The 23973-nt window shown below is 37.1% G+C and overlaps 1 protein-coding gene across 13 annotated transcripts; it reads right to left on the bottom strand.

Annotated features, from left to right (window-relative positions):
• Positions 1-929: 929 nt before the first annotated feature.
• On the bottom strand, positions 930-23260 carry LOC131157835 (translocase of chloroplast 90, chloroplastic). Of its 13 annotated transcripts, none has more exons than XR_009137327.1 (4): positions 22981-23256; positions 21762-21888; positions 1522-4110; positions 930-1421 (listed from the first exon to the last, which is right to left on the bottom strand). XR_009137327.1 is itself a non-coding variant. In XM_058112240.1 (3 exons), exons 2-3 carry the CDS (start codon positions 21886-21888, stop codon positions 1844-1846), a joined length of 2394 nt encoding a protein of 797 aa, XP_057968223.1. In that variant the 5' UTR covers positions 22981-23260; the 3' UTR covers positions 930-1843. The 13 variants fall into 13 exon arrangements, 7 of the variants coding, with proteins under 7 accessions (XP_057968223.1, XP_057968222.1, XP_057968224.1 ...); XR_009137324.1 differs by having other exon boundaries at positions 1522-4116; XR_009137325.1 differs by having other exon boundaries at positions 1522-4116; positions 21762-21893.
• Positions 23261-23973: the final 713 nt, after the last annotated feature.

The following is a 23973-nucleotide window of genomic DNA, read 5'->3' on the forward strand; positions in this document are numbered from 1 at the left end:
TTATCTTATGCCTAGCCCATTTTCCAAAAGACAACTTCAATCATATTCATACTTTTGAGAGTATGGAGCAGTGTGTGTTTTAAAATTGATAAAATTTGAGAGCATGGTATAGAGTTTAAACTTGAAATTTGATAATTTTTTTAATATAATGCAATTTTAAATTTTAATTCAATATATTTATTCAAATTCAAATTCTATACACTACATTCAAATGAGTTTGAGGTTGAATCATACCATTGTTTTTAATCCCTTGTTTATAATTTAAATTCAAGATTAAAAATTCCAAAACATAGCTTCCATTGAAACTCAAATCACATCAATTTTTAAAGTCACTTAGAAAAAAGAAAAAAAAAAAGGAAATTGTACATGATGAACTAGAGAGTTGAGACTAAACATATGTATAAAACCTTCGTGAACAATATTATTATTATTTTTTAATTTTCATATATAATGTTCAAAATTTTAAAAACGCAACTTTTTTGTAATAATTTTTAAAAATTCAGTAATTACTCCCGTTTGAAACGCCTTAAAAAATACATATTTTTTTGTAAAAATACTTTTTATAAATACTTTTATACTTGAATAAATACTCATAAAAGTACTTACTATAAATAATCTCATATAAGTTTTTTTTTTTTTTTCCCAATAACTACTTTTACCAAAAAGTACTTTCCTATAATGGGTTATAGACTTTGTTACACCCTGCCAAGTACTCTAAAGTCTAAACCAATGTTTGGTGCAGGTTAGAAAGGCATAAAAATAAATTTTCACATCTGTTCTATACGATCTCTTATAGGTGATAGACCCAAGATAAGTTATGTTGAGAATCACCCCTAACTTATGTTAAGAACTGTTTGAAAGAGCAGTGCAGATCAGGTCCACCAGCCAAAGGAAGTGCAGCTATATGGAATAAACCAATGCACAGACAATTCAACCAATATAACTCAGCAAATATGGCCAAGGTTATCACCATTGATCAATGCTCACCCTCAGCTGTTTTAGTCACCAAAAACAAAAAACGAAAACAAAAATCATTTTCGATGAATCATGAATCCAACATGAAACTTTATTAACATAATGTTGGAAGAGATCCTGCAACGAGAAAAACAGAAATCATGATGTTAGGAGAGTTCCACAGCATTTTGATAAAGGGACCATGCCTCTTGGTCAATCGTTCTACAGAGCCTCGAGCGAATTCTCAACTGATCGGTGCAGAAGGCTGCACATCTACTTTCGCATGGTAAGCGTGATGTTCTATAACATCTGAATTACCTTCATGTCTGCCCTCTTAGCAAAAATTATTTAGGTAAAAATCAACTTTCATTCTTGCATTTCCAGGATTCTGCTATCAAGGAACAGCCTCACCATCATCAAAGTCAAAAAGGCAGCTAGTCCATCATGTCGTTTAGCACAACAAAAAGCTTAACAGCATTTCAAGTCAAAGAAAGGGGGAAATTTTGGTTAGCTCTTATTTCAAGTGAGATATTCCAGAAGCACAAAAAGCAGAGCAGCATGACTTACTGTACAATTATTGCAAAATTTACTTGACATAAACCTCCATCGACAGAGTTGGGCGGATGCACAGGATTCTTGGATTGCAGATGCACGACTCTGGGATTTCATGATCCTCGAGGTGATGGGTGTAACAAAAGGAATGAGGGCAATATAATACATCAATCGCAGGCTTTCAGAAAGTCTGTGTCTCCCATTGACCACTCAAAAACATCTTCATTTATCCGATCAGTTATTTTTTGTCAGACGGAAAATGCCCATCTCCTAGAGATTGCTATGCTAAAAGCTTATCCACTTGGCAATGCTCTAATACCAAAATTGCCTGACAAATTTATCCTTTCTCCAGTGTTTGCTTGTCTAATTCACTGGTTGCCTTTCTCCTAAACAGAGCCCTCAAAATTGAGATTAATGCAATCAAAGCAATTCCCATATGCTCATTGCTGCTTGTCTTTACACAGATTTGCCCCATTTTCCTGTTATTTAAATTAGCATTAAATGACATTTTTGTGCCTCGGTTCAGCCGAAAGTCAGACTGAAAACTTCCACTTATTACCATTTCTTTATTAAAGGATAAGGCTGTCATTGTCAGGCTGACAAAATCATTCTTCACAGGATAGTCTCTCCCTCTCAAAGTGGCTTCGAGACTCCCACCATACGCCACTTGCTCAAGACCAACCATTTGACCAAAATTCATTACAAACTTCAGTCTCTTACCAACCGCAATGGTATCTTCGAGCTTGCCCCCAACATAATACTTGTTCCCAAAAGATGTCACAGAAACTGCACATTCTGTGATATTGTGTTTCAAGTTCCTAACCTTTGCACTACTATGAACAGTACAGATCAAATCTTTACCAGCTGACTGAGCATCAAGACCCATGCCATATGTGGGCCACCTTGGATTGGCATAGGCTGCAGAACACTCGGACTGAATGATGAAATCTTGCTTGTCCTTGCTTATCTGTCCTGTGACAGAGGCCAGGACATTCTTCTTTGTTTCCACAGCTGCCTCCAAATTTATTCCATCGAAGCCCACATCATGATCCCATCCGTGGGGATCAAGAACGGGTCTCAGAAGCCACCGGTCAGTTGTAACAAGGCATCGATATCTGTGTACAGGGCAATCTGAGTCAAAATTTGGAGGAACTGCCATATCTGGTAACAAAACAGCCTCTGGAGATGCTTCCTGGTTATCAGAAATATCATCATTGGCAGAACCTTCATCTTGAGCAAGCTTGCTCTCGCTCTTCCTCCGAGACTCTTCTTTCAACTGTTTCTTCAAATAAAGTGTTTCCCGGTAATCCAGCTCATCAAGATAGTCCTTCTTCTGAGAGTTCGTCAACTTTGCAAACTGCGATTTTGTCAGGATACGAATTGGAGGTAACTGATCATACTCATCTTCATCCTCTAGTTCTGATGTTAAAGTCTCGTCATTCTCATTGCCTGTTTCACTAGAGCTTGACAGGGAGCGATGCCGCAGAAGAGATGAGAGAAGATGAGGCAGCGAAGGCGACCGAGCACCACTCACTGGCCCAAGTTCGAAGCTGTCTTGAAAATCCAAGACAGCATTAGCGTCACTAAGAACTTTGTAACAAACAGATAGTAACAAGAAGTGAGACTTCCAAACCTGCCCATTAGGAAGAATTTTCTCCCCCATCACATTTGTCCTGCAGTGAGGGTGATTTTCCACCAAAAGCACAAGATTTTCAAGTTTGGAATCTGACACAGCTTGGTGTATATAGTGTTGCACCAGTTCGGTGCACTGCGCAACATGAGATTCATAACTGACAGGATACCCAGTAGGCCCTTCAGGAAGAGCTGAGGAAGAATGGGTCATTACAAGGATTGTGTTGAACCAAATTTCAGAACCAAAAACATCAGTTATAAGCTTCAAAAGAGGAAAGTCACCATTACCAAAGTTAACGAGATCAAGGCGTTCAAAATATAAAACAATGTCTGGAGGGGATTTTCTGATGAATCTCCTCACAGACAGCAGAGTCTTTCTATTTCTTCTCATATTACTCGTAGAGGAAGGCAATAGGCCTGGGGTATCAATAATAGAGAACTTTATCCCATTGACATCTCCCACTACCTCTTGGACGCGATCAGTGGCGGGTTGAAATGCACTAGTCATTGCCTTTCTTTGGTCGAAAATAGAATTTATGGTTGCGCTCTTGCCAACCCCCGTCTTTCCCAGGACAAGAATTCTAACTGGAAAATCCAGTTCAGGAAAGCCAGCTGCCTCCTGTTCTGCCGCTATTACTCTAGTTCTATCACTTCTTAGATTAGCTCTTTTCAGATCGGATTCCCTTGCTCTTATCAAAGTTGCCAGCTGTAACCGATACAAAACCTTGGCCACCACAAGATTGTCCTGTGATAGCCCAAGCCGTCGAAGAAGACGCAAGAACTTAATTTGGAGACCCTCAATCCTAGCCAATGGATCCAACTTTTTTCTGTCACTACAATGAAGAGACCGATGAGAATCTTCTTCAACTGGAACTTGTTGTGCAGACAAATAAAGCCGATTTTCCTGATCATTATTAGAGTAGCAAGATGAATCATCTGATTCAGGTCGTCCTACCAGATCGACAGGGTGAACTGAACCTAACAAAAAAGTACAATATAAGGCCAGACTAGCCATCAAAATAAAATTAAAATATTGTGGCAATGCAGAAGCAATATCTTAATGATCTGAAAATTGGCTGTCAATTTTTTAACTTCTAAATATCTCTGACCTAAGGACCACAGGTAACTACAATAAATTTTTTTGACAGTTCGCATGGCAATTATGAATTTATAATTAATAAATATCAAGGAACATTATGGTGCCAAACCAGTTATGCTACTGTCTAGAATCTACCAAACTGCAAAACAAAACAAATCTATGAAAAGCCCAGAAGTCAGTCTACAAGAAACACAATTGGTGACCCAAACGATTTAAGTGAGAGTTCAATACCATAAGAATCAAAACCAACCCCATCCATACACGCCACTCATTCAGCACCATAAAAGAACAGAAAACATTCATAATTTGGTAGTTTCCTAAGAAATTATAGTTTTTAAATCAACATAGAAACATAATTCAAAATTCAAACATAGAAAGAAAATTTCTATATATGGGAGCATGTGAGAATTTCTAGAGGCTTACAAATCTTTAGGTCAACTATATAAGGGGCCCTTTTGGTACCACTATCAAAATTGATGAAAACCAAAACCAAAATCGAAAACTAAAAACTATAAACAGAAACTAAAATAAAAAAATTAGCAACTAGTTTGGTTAATATTTCTAAAACCAAAACAAATTAAAAACTTAACTAAACAAATGCATACTTTCTCCTTGAATCAATAGTAAATGAACAGAACAATAAAAAATTTAAAATGCTATATTAAAAATAAAATTATTATAATTATTTTACTTAGTTATTATATTTCAAAATTCAGTTTACAACAACAATCTTACTGTACATGACAATTGAAAAATAGTAAAAATATTTCGTAAATGATTTTTTTTTCGACTTATGGACATTTTATCTGAATTATATTTTAAATTCATATAATCATTTTATTTTTATTTTAATTAAAAATATGTATAAAAAGAATGATTTAAACAAAAACAAAATTCTAGATATTAAAATATTCTATAAACAAGTTGCCAAAAAAACTGAAAACTATAAAATCTACTTTTCAATTTTTTCACAAACAGCAAAAAATAGACAGCAGAAATAAAAACCAAGCAACGTAAACGAGGTCACAAATCAACCATAAACAGCAGCTGCAAGGATTCTTATCTTTAAGCAAATAATTTTTAACTTGGAGAAAACAGAACCTACATGCAAGCACACTAATTTATTAATATCACTATTTAACCATGTTACCATTTTAACACCTTTCTATGACATGAATAGAATGCCTTTCAGTTTACCTGATAAGAACCCCCAACATTTTCTCAACCAAACAACCACTTCACAACCAAAGTAGATTTTTCCATCAACCAAACAAGCCACTGCAGCAGGGGATTTAGAAAATAAAAAAGAAAAATTCAATTGCCCATGAGTCATCGAGCATCACCCAATTTTCCCAGCTAAACAAACCATTGCAAAGGACAGATATCAACACCCAGACTTTCCCAGCAACTAAACAACTAATATATGCTACCCTGCAATAACTGTACCACCATTGCCATCCTCAAGGAGAATCACAAATAAATAAATTAGTGCTTTGAATATCACATCATAACATCAAATCAGTTGACTGGAGCTCCCTTCATGATTACATCTTATTAAACAATTCTTTGCTTTGAAACAGAAAGAGTTACATTGCATGTGCATCTATAAATTTTTCACAAGAAGGATCTGATCTGGGGTCTACAAGAAACACCACTCTATTCCAAAGCAAATTAAGAGGAGTGCCAATTTCTTCAAGAGTACACAAAAAAATAGCCAAACCTGAACACTGCCACAAAGCCTTTCTCTCCTTCCCCTTTCCAAACCCATTAAACATTCAAGCAGCAAAACACCTCCAAGGAGGAAGGACACACCCAATTCTCTTAAAAAATACCAACAATTTATTCCAAACCGTCCAAGAGCAATGACAATGTAAGAACAAATGTGAACAGGTCTCTCCGCTCTTAAATCAAAAGACACATGGAGGGAAATAAAAAATTGTTAGATCTGCATTTGTGAAGCAAGTAATTGCTATTAATTTTTTCCCAAGATCACTGTCCACAAAAAGCCTTTCACCTTAGAAGGGGCTTTGGCTTTCCAAATGAAAGAGTAAGAGGCAAAAGGAGTAGCATTAGAAACATGAATCACATTAGGAAAAAAAGATTTACAAGAAAAATCCCCACAAGAGTCTAAACCCCAAATTCTTTTGTCACTTTTCGACTAGAGCTAAAAAGAATGAAAAAAACATTGAGCAAAGGGGCAAGCTTGCTGATCTCTCTCATTAAGGTTTCTCACGAAATGAAAATCCCAGAAATGCCCACTCTCTTGCAAAGGAGAAAGCAGAAATATGGGAACCATGAAAAAAGATAACTAATAGAGACGAGGATATATAATAACTAAAGAAGCTTCCCCAATTCAATAATCTGTCTAGAAACAGATCCTCTCCCTATGACCAACACCATATCATGAGGGGAAAATGAGTGATGAATCTGATACACGATTTTTCAAAGATTTGAATAGGTAATAATAACTCCAACTTTAGCATCCCACCTGTTTTGAAGAAGTCTAAATTTACTACGTATTACCTCGCGCCAAAGAGAGTAAGTTCTATAGGCGAGCGCCACCACCACTTCCATCAAGGAAATGCTTTTGGACCCCAAATTACCTAGACCCAAACCTCCCTCCCTTTTGGATCTACTCACAGTCGCTAACTAATGAGATGAACCATATCACGTTCACCTACTCCCATCCACAAGAAAGCCCTTGTCAATTTCTCTAATCTATGAGCCAGCCTCACAACAATTTTGAATAGGGACAAATTGTACAGGGGGTTTAAAAAAGACTAAGCATGGATAAGAGTAATGCAACCCACAAGAGTGAAAAAGCATCCTTTCCACCCATCCAATGTCCAAGCAACTCTCTTGAAAACTGGGCCCCAAAAAGAATCACCAGAGGGTTACCACCTAAGGGAACACCTAATAATACATATAGACCAACTCAGAACATGACAACTGGCTAGCCTAGCAAAAGGGCTTGAGTTGATCCTAGTACCCACGGTGCCACTCTTAGAGAAATTAATCGTAAGACCTAGCACTTTTTCAAACACCTGCAAAATGGTTAACATATTGGAGAAACCATCCATATCCTCCAAAAGAAAGAGAATGGTGTTATCTGCAAATCCCAAATGCAATATTGTAAGTTATTGTGGTCCACCTTAATCCATTCCGCCAATGCTCTTTCAACCCTTATGTCAATCATTCTACTCAAAGCATCAGCCACAATAGGGAAATGGTGAGGGGATGGAGGATTTCCCTGTCTTAGACCCTCTAAATGCTCTAAGCCAAGGTTTAGCCTCCCAGTTCACTAAAATAGAGAAGACCAGATATGGAAAGGCACCCTAATTCAATTCTTTCACCTTGCACCAAAACCTTTTCTGTCCAGCAATTTATCCAAGAATTCCTAACTAACAGAGTCATTAGCAAAATGCCATTCCAAAACCGGACCCCTCTTGTTTCTTTTCAATTTTGACATCTTTATCATCTTGTTCTCCTGTACATTTTCATTCACTTTTTCCATAAGACGTCTACTGACGCAAATAATTTTGAGAGGTAGTGCACGTGTACAATTTACAATATGAGCAAGAAGAAGCAAAATTTTTTAGAGAAAGGAAGCGCACCCCTGACTTGAGCGTAGGGAGATTGAGAGGCTCTCATGCTTCCAGCAATCAAGGACACCATTATTTCTGATAATATTGCAAGATATGAGCCTGATAAGCCCATGATCCACCCAATTCAAACGGATCATCTGAACTGATAAAACTGATAGTAGATTCAGATATGTTTAGTTCCCTAAATTGCATATCCAAAACAATCAGTTTGGCTAAGAATTTGTGTCAATCCAATCCAACCCAACCCAATGTTTGCACAGCTCTAGAACAATGAACGATTAGAGTAATGTAACAGTCAACCTCTTGTTTGAGAATATTTGGATGTGTTTGGTTACGTAGCTAGGCTAGGACAAGAACCCTTAACCCATGTTTGGTGCAACACACTACTAGCAGTTCAGCCCTTTTATCTGCGATAGAGAATGCCAGCTAGCACCCCTCTCCCTGCGATCATTGTTTCTAGCACAACCACCACACAACACCCCCCAATCCCAAGGATTGTCTTCTCCGGCAGGACTATGACAATCTCCTGGATCTTCTCAACTATTCAGATCCTGATGCAGAGACGCAAGGGGTTGATTCGGTGATATTGGCGGCAGCATTTTCCATAGCCTCAAAGTTCAGAAAGTCATAGCTGAATTAGGATATCTGCTAGAGTTCTCTCTCTCGCAACTTTTTTCTCTCCTCCATTACTTTCTTCCTCTATTTACCACTCTTCTTTCACTGTTTTCTCTATCTGTCCTATCCTACATCAATGGCTTTTTCTTGTAATACGCAAAAGAGAAAGTATTTAAGAGCACCAAGGGGCAGCCAGCCCAAGTACAAATCGAGAGAGCTATACAAGAAATCAGATATCAAAAAGCTGTAGCCAGGACAAAAAGCTTTGTTGAGCCAAAATAGCAGTTTGCCAAAGCAGATTCATCAATTTCTGTACTGACAGCTCAGGCCCAATAAACGACCTAGTACCTACTATTCTTTTTTTCTCCATACTCCACCCAAAAGGCACTGAAGAGCCATACCCACCTTCCTTCCCCCACGAATGTCCCCTGTGCTCTAGCTCTGAGAGAGATCTTACCTATAAGGAATGACACGCCAAATACAGTTAAGAGGTTTCTCAATTGTTTTAGCACATGAAACACAGGCTCACCAAAATGACTCAATTCCTTCCAAAGGGTTATCCATCCCTGTGAGTATAGCTTCCTGAGCAGCTTCCCAAGTGAAAAAAGTTTTCTTTTTTTGGGACTTCTGAAGTCCAAACAGATTTCCAAGGAAAATCCCCAGCCCCCCTGTTTATCAAAAGGTTATATAATTTGACTAAAAATTTTCCTTTCTAACCTCCCTTCCATTTGACAGCATCCTCCTTCAGGTATCAGGTTTTGATCCATGTAGCAGTTCCACTTCAATCAGCTCCCAATGAATTGCAATCCTGATTGAACTAGATACCCCAAGCAACAGAGTTTGGACTAAAGTTAACCAAATTTGCAATGAGAACTTCCTCATTAATAATATTATGCACAGATGAACAAAACCAGAAAGTTGTCTTTCACAGCTGTATCATTGCACCAACTTTTTGGAGCCAAAATCTAAGTTTGTTGTCATTCCTAACGTCAGATCCTATAAATTTGCAAAATTCTTCTTTGCCTTTTTTATGCTTTTCGAAACACTAACCCCATAAAAGCTACTTACCTCATCAGAGGTCCATCCAGTTGTGCTGCCATGCTTGGCTACTATAACCTTCTTCCCTAGAAACCCACTGCCCAGAAAATCTCCAAAGCAATGTTGCTAGTGGCATACAATTTATTGAGTTGAACATCAGCAGTTTCCTTGGTCAGACTCCTCCATTATCCCCAATAATAATTTGCAATATCCCAAAAACGCCAATCTGGTAAGTAGACGGATTGAATCCCAATTAGGCAAGTGAAATTTTTGTTGTTCAGAATTGCTACCCTATAAAAGTCCCTTTCAATAATTTTGATTAATATTAGTATTTCCCCTTCCAATAAATACTGTTTTCCCCACCCCACTGGTATTCTTTTAAATCTCTCCACCACACCATCCCACACAGCCTTCGCTTTGGAATCCCCAGGTAGGTGGTCAAGATTTACTAACCTTGCGCTAGCAGCCCAAATAAACAGACTACCATTCCTCCAACCAAACATTTCCTGCAGGTATAGCCTCAGTCTGTTCTACATCTACTTGTAAAACTAAGATAACTTCAAGCCAAAAGAAGATACACCTTGAGATAAATCAATTGGTCCTCATCAGCTTAACAGAAGATAATTGTGTCTTCTGCAATAGATAAAATCAGGCTCCTGCAAACCTTCCCTGTTGAACCTCCTCCCCAACAGGGCCCCACCCCCCTCCTTCAAACCCTTTAATGAATCCACCTGCCTTAGCTCTCCTCAGTAGTCAGGACAAAACTGTCATAATAATCATAAAAAAGGAAGAAGCCTTCTAGGGAGCCATTAACCATAAGCAAATACTAAACAAAAGAAATTGAGCTACTACAAGCTCGTAAATTTCCACAAAATTATCGAAACTTATGTTGAAATTTCCTCCTTCCACACCTTTGACATCAAATAGGCAATCAATTTCCATCTTACACAAATTCCTCCAAAACTCGCACAAATCATTTGACATAAATCAAAATTTCAAAATTTCGACAAAATTTATCAAAATTTTGATAGACTCAAATTTCCTTTGAATTGAAATTTGAGTTTTAAAATTCAAACCAAAATTCTATCTAAATAGATATTCTCTCTGTTGAAGTATTGGGTTAATCGGAAGACCTCATCACAAATATAGGTCTTTTCCCTTTATTTCTAATATATGTGAAGTACACAACAATGACCATACTACCCTTACTAACATAGAAATAACACTAAATAACTGCAGTAATCAGTAACACTCCCTCTAAAGCTGGAGCAATGATATCATATGCTCCTAGCTTGTTACAAATGGATTTAACCCGAGCACCTTCCAAGGCTTTAGTGAATAAATGAACAAGTTTGATTCAAACTTCACATAGTCGCAGTAATGAGCTTTTGCATAAATTTTTCACAAAGTGATAATCAATTTCAATATATTTAGTCCGCTCATGGAAGACTAGGTTGGAGGCAATATGAATAGCATTATCACACCTCAATTCTATATGCCGAGAACGTGGAAAAACTATGTTCTTACATGTTCTTCAACCAAATAAGCTCACATGTAGTGTGGGCCATGGCACTGTACTCTAATTGAGCACTCGACCAGGCCAGCACAGTTTGTTTCTTACTTTTCTAGGATACCAAATTACCACTAACAAAAACAGGACATCTGGTTGTGGATGTCGAAAGACAACTCATCCCTAAGCATAAATGTGACCCCCATTCTAAGATAAGAGACATTCTCAGGTGCACCTTTTAAAGTATCTCAAGATTCATATGACTACATTTTGATGATTTGTTCTCAGAGAATCAAGAGATTGCCCCAAAGCACTTGTTGTAAAAGATATCTCAAGTCGATGACCATGTTATATATTTCAACTTTTCAACAAGTGTCCGCTATCTTATAGGATCTGCCAAAATCATCCACATCTGTCACTACTTATTAGGATCATGGATGTATAGAAAAGTTTGGATGCTAACAGCCCAATCTCATCTAAAAGGCCCAAAACATGCTTCCTTTGAGACAAAACGATCCTTATATGATGTCTGGATACTTCTACACCCAACTAGTATTTTAATGGCCCTAAATCCTTTGTTTGAAATTTAGTTTGTAGAAAAAGCTTCAAACATTGGATGCCTTGATCATCATCACTGGTAATCACAATATCATCCGTATACACAATAAGAAAAATCCTATCAAAAGATGAAGATAACACAGAGTGATCTACTGCACACCACCAAAAACCAAACTCAATTACTAGGGCACTGAATCACCAAGTCAGTCCCAAGAGGCTGTTGTACTAATCTTAAGCAACAAACCTATGTGATCGCTCCATGTGGAGCTTCTCCTGAAAATTAGGAAGGCATTCTTCACATCTAACTGAGGCATAGGCCAATGACACATGGTGACTAAAAAGTTGAAGGCAGGGTGAGATGAGCTAGAATAATCCAGATCATACACTTGAGTGTATCTCGTAGCAACAAAATGGACCTTGCAACAAGCCCAGGAACCATCTCGATTAACTTTCATCACATACACTCAAAAACAACCAACAATTCCAAAGTATCATTATGCTGTAACACATGCACCACCCAAAATGGGATAGGGCTTCCAAACAGATTTTGAAATAGCAATAGAAGACAAGAGTACAAACGAAACAGTAATATAAGGGTGACAAAAAATCATAACAAACAAAATTAAAATTAGATGTTGGGTACAAATGCATTTACCTTTCCAAACAGAATACTAAGATCAATATTTTGGAAAATAGGATCATAAGATGAGGGAACTAGAGGAGGCTCTAGGGTCTGAAAGGTAGGCAGAGGAAGAGAATCATCAAGGTCAACAGGACTCAAGGAATTAGAATAGTATTGTCTAGTCAAAGAAGGTGACATCAATAGAGACAAATAATCAATGCATAGTAGGGCTATTACATCAATATCTTTATTGAGTACACAAGTAGCCCAAAAAAACAAAAAACTTTTGATAGCACAAGGATCCAACTTATCATTCTTGGACTTAAGACAAAGGACAAACATCAAATGAGGAAGAAGTGAGAACAAAGGAGCCTCTGGGAAGATAGTTGAATATAGGATTTAACCACTAAGGGCAGAGGATGGCATTTTATTGATGATAGAGCAAGAAGAGTGCATGTACCACTTGACATCCATTTCACACAATAGAATATGAGCAACTTCGAGAATATATCCATTTTTCTGCTCTGCAACTCCATTTTATTATGGAATGGCACAAGATGAGTGATGAATCATACCAAACATGATTTTAAATAATGGTAGCAGGTAGCATAGCATACGGTAATGAGTGTAGCAGAAACGGTCACATATGTTACATAATGAGCAGCAGTATAATGGCCCAATTTTTTTCAAGCACAGAATCTTCTTTTTCTTTTTTCTTTTTTCTTTTTTTTTTTTAATTTATTTTTTGCATGTTTTAAGCTGTAAAATCCTTCTTAAAAAGAGTTTTAGTGAATTTTGAATCCCTTGGTTCAACTTAATAACATTGTTTAATAAGGGCAACAAATTTTACATCTATTTTAAATCACTACTGACAAAACAAAAATATTTTTCACTTTCTTCATCAATCATATGTGTGATAAATTGATTAATAAAACAAAATATATAATGCATTCCATTAATCTATTTGACACATAAGACATATAAAAACAAGTTTATTATTTTATTTGTTAAAGCAATAAAAAAAACCAATAAATTTAGACCAACAAGTTATATTGTATAAGTATAGCATAAATTTTAAAATTATAATAATTATATATTATAAATAAGGTACTAACAACTTGATTAACAAAAAACTCAAAAAGAAAGGAAGGTTGAAGTTGAAAACTATAGAAAAGAAATATCAAATTACTAATATCATAAAAAAAAAGTATTTAACAAAATAAAATTCTTAACTAGTTCATCTCTTCTAAATATTAATAAAAATAAATGATTTATGTATCATTATCAACCTAATTATATTCTTCTCCCCCTCTCTTCTCATAGCTTGTCGAGAATGATTTATGAAAGGGGGGGAAAAGAAAAATATGAAGAAAAAGTAAAATATATATATATGTTCTTTTACCATAACATTCCTATATGATTACGTAATGATCATTGCAGTAGTTACATAAAGAGAATGGTCTATAATGGCTATTGTAGTTGTGAATTTTCTTCCCATCAATCCACCGGTGCATAACCTAAAAAACTGTTACATAACACCATGAAGTAACAGTTGCAAATGCTATTTAAGAATAATAACAGAGTTAGTAATTTAAGTAGTGAACTGGTAACTAAAGTATTCCTCAATATTATCACTAGGAAGTACATCAAACTAAGTCCTTATATGGTAATATAAGGCACAAAGATATCAAACAACTCATAATGATCTTTCATTAAATACAACCAAGTCATCCTAGAGTAGCCATCGACAAATGTAACGAAGTATCAAAACCCCAACTTTGACGTGAGTCACGTGACACTACTAGGACCCCAAACATCGGAATAAACAAACATGAAAGGGTTAAGTGCTCAATTATTAATTTGGGACGCAAAGATAACACAATGATGCTTTCCCATGGCAAGACTTACACTCAAGATTGGACGCAAAACTCAAAGAAGAAACTAGCTGTTTTAACTTGGCCAATGAACGATGATCAATGCAACAATGGATTTGAAGTCGTGTAATGGCCGCAATGTAGGCAATCAAAGGAGAGAGCAACTAAAGTAGTAAAGTCCACCAGCCTAATGTCTTGTTCCAATCGTCTTCCCCATCTTCAAAGCTTGAACAACAAGAGAATAGGGAAAGAAGGTTGTAGAAAAAATTTGTGACTTAAAAATCTTACAAGCAACCATGAGATTGAAGAAATGTACAAAACAATAGAAAGAGAAAAGGAGGGAGTAAGATTTACTACTCCTATCCCCTTCACTGTGGAAGTGGACCCATAAACAAGGGCAACTTGAGGTGCATTTTTAGAATGCTAGAAAGCATAAACGAAGTTAGTTACACATGTCATATGGTCAGTGGTGGCAAAATCAATGACCCAATGACTAGTGGGAGAGAATAAGAGTGATAACTTGACATGCTGATTGTAGGATTACCTTTCTGAGCAAAAGATAAAATGTGATGAGATACTTGTTAGGATGCCTAATATTGCAAGAACCTTGAATACTCCTCTCTAAGACAGTTATAGTGCATTGTTCACCAAAGATCGAACAACTGACTAACGAGCAAAACATACTTTTGCAATTTGGGGGCTCTAACCCACACACACAACCTCAATACAATAGCAAATCATAAACACACAACATGCTTTTGGGATTCATGAACTCCATCCCAACACACACAACCTTTGACAACAGAAGCAAACCACAAGCACACGACAAGCAAGATAAAAAACGAATCACAAACACAACAAATACTGTTGTTTTAGGCCCTAATGAACTCAATAAACATTGACAAACAGCTTCAGGCAATACCAAACTATCATTTCATAGGTGCCACACATGAGCATCTAAAAAAGGTGAGGTCTTTGGAGAAAACCCAGAGTTAAATGCACCTGTGATCACTGAACTCTTAACTAAAATCCCAATACCACTCAACTTTATTTTCTGACCTAAGGTCACCCCAACTACAACTTTATTGTAGAATCCTTCTTTCTATCCAATTTAAACAACTCTCAGTCACAAATGCTAAATTGGAGGTCATTTTCGGCCTACACAGCAGCATGGGTCCTACCCAGCACATGCCACATTATTCCTTCCAGAAATAAAGAACTCCACTTTCCTTATAAGATCATCTTCCACCTGCTATGTATAACCCCATCATCTCCCCTCAATCTCAATCTCAATCCACTCTCAATCCCATCGCCTCTGCTTTCCCCTTTTTCAATCCTTCTTTCTCTTTCCCTCTTTGTCTCACTGTTGATATCAAGAACACAACGTCAACCTAATCATTAGAAAAATTATTGTCCAGCAAAACATCCAAGAAGTCTCTGATCTTCCTCTCCTCACCTCTTCTCATTCTCTCTTTTTTCTCCCTAATGCTACCTCTCCATACCTTATACAATTTCTCACAACACTGGTACGCCCCCCTTCTCTGACCCTAAATATCCAAGCCCCCAAAAATGGATACAAATCCAAAACATTGGATTTCGTCCACAGATCCATCAGATTCCTCACTATATCACACAACCCTTGCCCCTCCCCTTCCTCCAAAATATTTGGACAACAGAACGTTCCCAAGAACATTAAAATTCGTTGCGAACAAAACCTCCCTAATCATCACCAACTGCCCTTCTTTCATCGCCAAAAAATTCACCTTTTCCTAAATCTTCTGGGGCTTGAGATCCATTCAGGAGTCTAGATTCTTCTAGCCAAAAAAAAGCTCCATCCAACACAGCATCTACAGGAACTTCCACTACTCCGTGCACTCATAGGTCCAACCCATGGAAGGGTGGTTCTGCTTTAGGCTCTTTACCTATGACATGTGGCCAGAACCGCCTCAAGAGTGGGAGAAGAAGCAAGATGGGAATGGTGACGAAATGGAGATTGTTATCTCCTAAAATGAAGAAAGGTGAAGAATTAGTAGCTGGCGTGGCTTCCATGGTAATGTCGTTCCAAGAGATGGTATTGGATCGATGAAGGGCTTCTAGGGTCTTACCATATTTATATATGCCCACGAAGTAGGATGGCATTCAAGGTGGTGGCAAAGGTGGAGATGATCAAAGTGGAGGTAGCTAGTGAGGAGGAGCTTAGGAGCTTCTTGGGCAAGAATGGCGTAAGCGGCATCGTCCATGGACAAGATCAGGATCTCACTTTGTTTGATTTGGATTTTCATGTTGCAGCGGAGAAAAATTCAAATATTTTTTGAACATCGGAATTCCATCCCCAGTGTTGATCTTCTACAAATTAGCATTTTTCTTTTGTTTGTTAATAGGTTTTAGAATGAAGAAGGCTCATTTTGTTTTGATGGTATCGGCCATGCAATGGCATGTGCCAAGTGGGACCCTCACTGCTACATAGACCAAAACTACCTCCAACTCAACATAAATGATGGAGAGTCATGTAAATTGGACAGAAAGACGGATTCTATCAAGAAAAAAAAAAAAAAAAATGTAGCTGGTTAACCTTAGCACACAAAAATAGTTTAGTGGTATTGGGAACTTTAGTTAAAAGTTCAGTGACCACAGGTGCATTTAACCCCAAAATCCATCACCAAAAACTTCAATAATATGCTTATAGAGGGATTAGAATAGTGCAGGAGCAACTCAAGTGTGGAAGGACCTTAACATGCTGGTGCACGTCGCGTTGGCACTGCTACCTTTGACCCATGCATGAGCGCACGTTGGAGGAGCTCTGGCAATGGGATTTCACTGGTGGCCAGATCGGCAATGTCTATAGGTGGCTATAGTATTGATTTTGCAAAGTCTAAAGAGGCTTTGTGTTCCTGAACTGGTTCTGTTGTCTAGGAATTTTCTAACAACCGCTGTTGGCAGCTGTTGGCTATTCTTCAGGCCTATGGTGGTGCTGGCAATTCTCCTGTAATAGTAGACATGCAACGGATTTAGGGTTTTAGGCTTCAGTTTCATCAGTGGCTGCGACAATTAGGGTTTAGGTCTCAGAATCATGTTATGATACCATGTTGAAGAATGGGGTAAAATGGATGACTTAATCACAATGATAGGTCTCTCCTTCAATTTATAATATATGCCAAGTATAATACAATGACTATATCACCCTTTCACACTAACTCATGCTTACTAACAAAGAAATAACACAAAATAGTAATACTAAATAACTAGTAACAATGCCAAATATTAGGGGAAAAGAGGGATTAGTCTAAGACACAGATTTTGGACTCAAATAGGTAATATTAATCTCAATGTTCATAAAAGTCCAAATCTTGCATTGTTAAGCTTGTTAACAGCTTAAAAAGTTTCATAACAAATCCATCTTTAATATTGATTTCCATCATTTTTTAAATCAAAAGCAAAATTTCCAGAAATTTCCGTGCTTTTGAAATGTCAAAATTTTAGTTGAAAACTTGAAATCAAAATTTAAAACCTCGAGATTCTCATCTATCCTCTCCATTAAACCCCAAAGTCCAGCCTCTCTAGCATATAATGAAGAAACTCCCAATTCAGATGGTCATAGGCCTTTTCAATGTCCTTCATAGCTTCAAAAATCATTTTCCACACAAATTCCTTCCTAAGCACAAGTACCTCTGCAATGATCTTGTAGACATTTCCCACAAAGGTGATTGGATGAAAATCTTTGATGTTGTGCCCCTTCTTTCTTTTGGACAAGGGCTAAAAAATAGTTTTAGCCTTCTCTCTACTTTCCCATGCTGTCAGAGCTCAATGAAGCAAGAAGCTCAATATTTTTCATTTTTTCTTTAACTTTTTTTAAATTTAAAAAAAAAAAAGAAAAAAAAAAAAAAGCTACATTAGATAGAAATAAGGGAAGGTACAATGTATGGGAACAAGAAGTCCATCAAAAACAAAAAACCACCAAAAAATAAAGAAAAAAGAAAAGGGAAAAAAAAAAAAAAGGAAGATCACAAATAAAACTAGACAATCTTAAGCAAGGAAACCCCTTTTCAAACCCTTTCCATCATAATTTATTGAGATCTTCAAACTTTGACCCTTCATCTTTCGACTTTTGCCACCATCCAAGGACACTTTTCCTCCAATCAGTCATCTTTAAATCCTTTTATCCAAAAGATCTTGAGCTTCTAACCCCTTCTTGGAAATCTCCACTATGGGTATAAGCAAAATTCCATCCCTACGCTGTAAATTGTTGACCAACCATCGTTATCAAAAATAGAAACTCCCTCCAAGCCTTCCAACAGGGGTGGGTGAACATAAAATAAATCCCCTACTTTGTCACAAGAATTAGAAACACACCCATATTATTCTCGAATCTCATCCAACAATAACCCCCCACCAAGGTCAAAACTCACTAATATCATCACTTTCTGAATCTGAAAAGTCCCCCCATTTCTTTACCTCTTTTACTTTACTTTCCCCATTACTACACCAAACCTCCTTCTTAGCATGAGGGACTCCCACAATACCAAACTCTCCTTTAGAATCTCTCCTTAATAGCTTTACCACTAACTCACCAAAATTTTCTCTCTTATCTTCAAATACCTTCCTCATCTCAACACCTATACAAGTCGCCTTCTGACAAGCATAAACCTAGTTTCCCTTAAATCTATCAAAGTCAAGACAAAAAACACCAATCGCACCCCCTAAGGCAGCTTCTAATTTTTTACTCTTTTCCACGCCACCTTCTAATCCCTCTTTGAAACTAGTTGCATTTTTAACTCCACAATATTGTTTCAAAGCTAAGCTGCTAATATTTTAAGCTTGCTGCAAAGCTTGTTCGGTTCAACTCGTAACTTGGAAAGATAGAGACTAGGAACGAATTCCATTATCAAAAGGGTATAGAGTCCTCCTCAATACTTGTCTTCGGAGTTCTAGGAACAGAAGTTTGCGCCTGCCCATTTTTGGGGGCCAGAAAGGAAATACCACCATTTCCCCGAACATAAGCCTATCCACCTTCATGGCCCTTCTTCGAGCCCAAAAGATGATAGTCTCCCTTTGAATCCACATTAGAGCCGAAATCAAATTTTCTTAGGCATTGGGCCTATTCAAATAAATGGCCCAATTTAGTCAAAAGAGACTTACCTCCTTTTTCAATTATTTGGGTCAAGTTGAAAACAAGAAATATACCACCCGGCCCACTCTTCGCAATCTCCTCCCCCGAATGCAACCCTAGCTGCCTCCAACACTATTTGAAGAATTCCATGGTCATTCAAATTGGTGTCTTATCCCCACAAAAAATTTTAAGACTTGCCACCACCACCTCCTAAAAAAAAAGACTCTCCAACAAAGCTCTATCTTCTTCATTTAACCAATGCAAACTTCATGCCATCAAATAGAGGCCTCCTATTAGTAGTCTCTTGGAATAGATTGTGGTAAAAGTTTATTACCTTAGCAGCTATATGCTCTTCATCATTAAATACCTCGCCATTGACACTGATCTTGCCAATAAAATTTGCTCTCATATGGGCTTTGAAATTCCGGGGAACATTTTTTTTGTTATTATCCCCTTATAGCTACTCCATCATTATGTGCTTTGGTGATGGGGCCTGCTTCTTTCTTAGAATCCAGCCCCTTTAGGTCCCTAGCAAATTGGTTTACTCGATATAAACTCTTCAAGGACAAGCTTGTTCCATTCCCTCAGATAATACTTCAACAACTTTAGTTTTTTTGGCAGAGCTGCTGGGATACCCATCACGACAACTCTTACTACGTCTCCTATACCTTTTTCTTTAAGCCACATATTCTCAAAGCTGAGAGGGCTTTTACCCTAAAAATTCCACCACAATCAAGCAAAGGCAGTGGTCAAAAACAAGTTTTGCCAGACAAAACTAGACTTGGTAAGGTAAAATCTCCTCCATTCAATGGATACCAGGAATCTATCAATCTTGCATTGACCACCACCTCTCTATAGTTCAACCAAGTGAATTATCCTCCCTGTAGTGGAAGACTGACCAACTACAACTCATCTATACTATTAATTAAAAGGAACCTAAGCCAATTTTCAATTTGCATTTTTCTCCTCATTGTTACTAAAACGCCCTTCTTCTTCCACAAGTCTAAGATTAAAATAAAATTCCCAATTATGGAAGACTTGCAATGATGCACCTCCGTGTCACTCCCCCTCACCGACCCCTCCTCCGTGACTCACAACAATGGGCTCGTCCTTTTTTGCAACTACAGGAGGCATCCCTAAACCAGCAGACCCCTTTACCTCTTCTCCCCTCCTCCTTCTTTCCCTTGCCTTCTCCTTTTTTATTTGCTGAAAACTCTAAAACCCTTGCGATACCCTTTCCCTGCACCGCAACACCCATTCACCTGCGCAGCTTTGGCCTTCGTACCCTGCGACTGTGGGGGCTCGCCACCCTCACCCTCACATTCTTGCCTTCTTCCATGACATGCGCGCTGAACATCTAAAATACACATCCCCTTGAAATTCCCATAGCCCACACACCATAAAGAAGCCATAAAATATAGTAACTTCTTCCCCTGAAAATATATGCAAATTACATTCCTTACACAAACCCTAGAATGTTGCAAATAAAGCACAATTCCATAATGCAATTCCTTCCTTCTTCCTACCAAACCCCACAAATGATATTTCCAAGAACTCCTCCGCTATTCTAGAGCAAGCCCAGCTTTCTCCGAAATAATTGAATAACTTGTTTCAAATCTTCCATGCAAAATCACAATGTAAGAAAAATGTGAAACAGATTTCGAACCATCAAACAAAGCATACATTTATCAGGAGTGAGCCTTTAAAGGTTTACTCATCTACAACAAGTCATTAGTATTTATCCTATTAAGCACAACCAACCAACGAAATGCTTTGATTTTAGGGGGGGACTTTGACCTTCCAGATAACTTTTTAGAGTGGAGAGGAGAATTAGTACCAACCAAGAATTCTCAGAAAGATTTACAAGAATAAACACCCAAAGAAACCAACAACCATGATTATTGACTATCATATTCAAAAGATGTCCCACAATTACTCAACATAACCAACAAAGAAGATAACTTAAGAGTTTCCCTATCATTCAAGGATCTCCTGAAGAGAAAATCCCAAGACGGTAAAGGACCACCCAGGTCTACACAAAATGAAGAAATGTGATCATTTTGCCCTAAGCTCAAGCAAAATAGGTGAGAAAAAGAGGTGGAAAAAACAACATTCCCCATCAAAAGGTCTTCCCAAAACGTAAATTTTGCCCTTACACAAAACAAATTTGGTATGGGGAATAAAGAGAGGGTAAATTTGGGAAATAGCTTTCCACAAGCTTTCCAAAGAACATCTAGAACCCAAATTAGTATCTCACCCATTCCCATCAATTCCAAATTTACTTTTGATAACTTTATGACACAAGGAAGAAAGCTCTAACGGGAACCGCCAAAGCCACATTGAAGGAGAGTAAAACAAGAAAGTTGACAAATGGAGTGAGCAAAGACATCCTTGTAAGTAAAATTATGGCGTTAGGTGCTTTTGGCTCAATTCAACCGCACAAAGTAAGACTAACCCAAACCATTATTACTTTGTCCTAGATGAAATTATATTTGCACCATTAGAAGAAACTACAAAAAATAAAAAAAAAGCATCATTTCTAGCCATTTTCTAGAATACTATTTACACAAAAAAAGGGAAGACATATGATGATACCTTGGTCGTTGGACTCTTCATCCAAAGGTTCTACATTGAAGAAACTATCACTGCTTGGCATTGGCCTTGACGATGCAAATGATGGGGACAATAGCTGAGATAAAACCCAATCTTTAATGCCCCTCATCTGTCCTATAAAAAAACATATAAAACCCAATCTTTAATGCCCCTCATCCGTCCTATTAAAAAACATATAAAATAATCACATTGTTAAATTGACTTGTAAATTTGTACTGAGGACTAGGACCAGAAGGAAGAACAAGTAGCATAGATATTCTAAAATATAAAAATTAAATGCAAAATAAAAATGATATTCATGTAAATCAAATAAGAATGCATAAGGCAATCACACATGCATGTATATGATAAGGCAATCATGCTAATGAGAACAGCTTTGCAGACAAAAAAAAAATTGAGTAAATAGTCCTCACAGGAAAGAAAAAAAAAAAAAAAAGGGCCCTTATAGCATTTTGAATAACTTATCAAAGTTCATTGTCTCTATATTTATAATATGCTATAAAGGCCCAGTGAGTCTTCCACTGAATCTTCTTCCTACAATTACAAAATTTAAAGTGAAAGTAATCACCTCACTGTTATAAAAAAAGAGCATCCCTTAACCCCAAATATGTTAAAAAGGCAGGAAAAACTATAAAATTGGAAAGAACAGCACCTCCCCTCTACTTATCCTACGTTTACCCTCTGAGGTAAACTCTGAATTTCACGACAACAAATTTAACTGAACCCTGAAAAGTATGAGAAATGAATTCCCCAGACTATATTTTCCCAAAAATTCCAAGATTGCATCCATAAGCCAAGATAGTGAACCAAATGGTTGTCTCCACGAATTATCTTCATTCACTACATACATTTTCGGCAGCTTCATAAGAACAACAAACCCTTCAAATCCCCCATCTCAAAGTTTCCATCACCACACACCGTATCGGACGACAATTACCATCACAAAACAGCAGAATAACACAACTAGCCCCAACTGCAATTGAAGTTCCAAAAGCCCCAACAAGAATCATCCCCAGGGAAAGAAAAAGGCAAGAAGATCATTCGAAACCCACCCAAAACCAAAAACAAGATCGAAACAGCTAAGTTCGTAAAACTTCAAGTCTGAATGGTAAACCAAGGGCGACGGCAGACGCGCAGTCCGCGTCATATAATTAGAGGACAGTAAAATTTGAACACTACCATCGAAGATCCAAGCAATTACCTTGTCCTTTCTCGAACCAGCAGAAACTATTCAGATTCTTTCGACATGCATCCCGATGAAGGACACCAAGAAAACCAAGCGTATTCAACCACAGAGCAATTCTATCAGTAGCACATCATTGCTGATTTCGGCTTCGGTGCCAGGACGGCGATCGGATAAGACAACGCCATTGTAGCGATTCTGCGCCCCAAAACCTTCACGGTCGGTCACGAAGAGAGAGACAGAGAGAGTAGGGGCTTGTGGGCCCCGCTCTTCTCCAACGGGGAAGAGAACCACGCGTGGCACTGGATTGTTCAAAAATATTTAAAAATCCATATTCTAAATCGAATTAAAAATTCGATTAACCAATTTGTTCGGTTGAGTTTAAATTCATACTTTTTATAATTTTTTTATAATTTTTATATTCATGAACTGAAGAATCAAATTAAGATATGTATTTATTTATAATATATACTATTTATATTATATATTACTATATAATAATTTATATAATATATCTTAAAATTAAAAAATAGTATGCACTAACTAGATGATTAATTTATATAAATAAAGTATAAATGTACATAATAAATCAAATTCAAGTAAAATATCTAATTATCTTTAAAAAACTTATAATGATTTAAAATCCGGTTTGGATATCATCAATTAATCAAAGGGTTTAGATCGATTTCGATTAAAAAAAATACTGAATCAAAAGTTTCGATTTAGTTCAGTTTCTTAGGTTTGGTTTAGGTAACCGAACCATGAACACTCCCCTAACTGTAGCTCACAAAGGTTGAGCCTTTGGCAACACTATAAAAAATTATTAAAAAAAAACTTCACCTCTAAAAAATCTCAAATTCTCCCCAATTAGATTTTCTTAATGAAAAAAGGGGCATCTAGTGTGTGTTGTGTACCTCCTCTTATTGTGTCTACCGAATCCAATTAGGGTTCCAATAGAAAAAAATGTATATAATTATATTTCTAAGGAGGGGTTTAAATTTATATTTATAT

This window comes from Malania oleifera, chromosome 6 (assembly GCF_029873635.1).
Source record: "Malania oleifera isolate guangnan ecotype guangnan chromosome 6, ASM2987363v1, whole genome shotgun sequence".
Taxonomy (NCBI): Eukaryota; Viridiplantae; Streptophyta; class Magnoliopsida; order Santalales; family Ximeniaceae; genus Malania; species Malania oleifera.

Bases quoted from the DNA above. Each gene is read 5' to 3' on its own strand.
- LOC131157835 (XM_058112239.1), bottom strand. From the start codon at position 21,888: ATGAGGGGCATTAAAGATTGGGTTTTATCTCAGCTATTGTCCCCATCA. The intron at 4,117-21,761 runs GTATCATCATAT...CTTTTTTGTTAG, and splicing joins TGAAGAGTCCAACGACCAAG to GTTCAGTTCACCCTGTCGAT.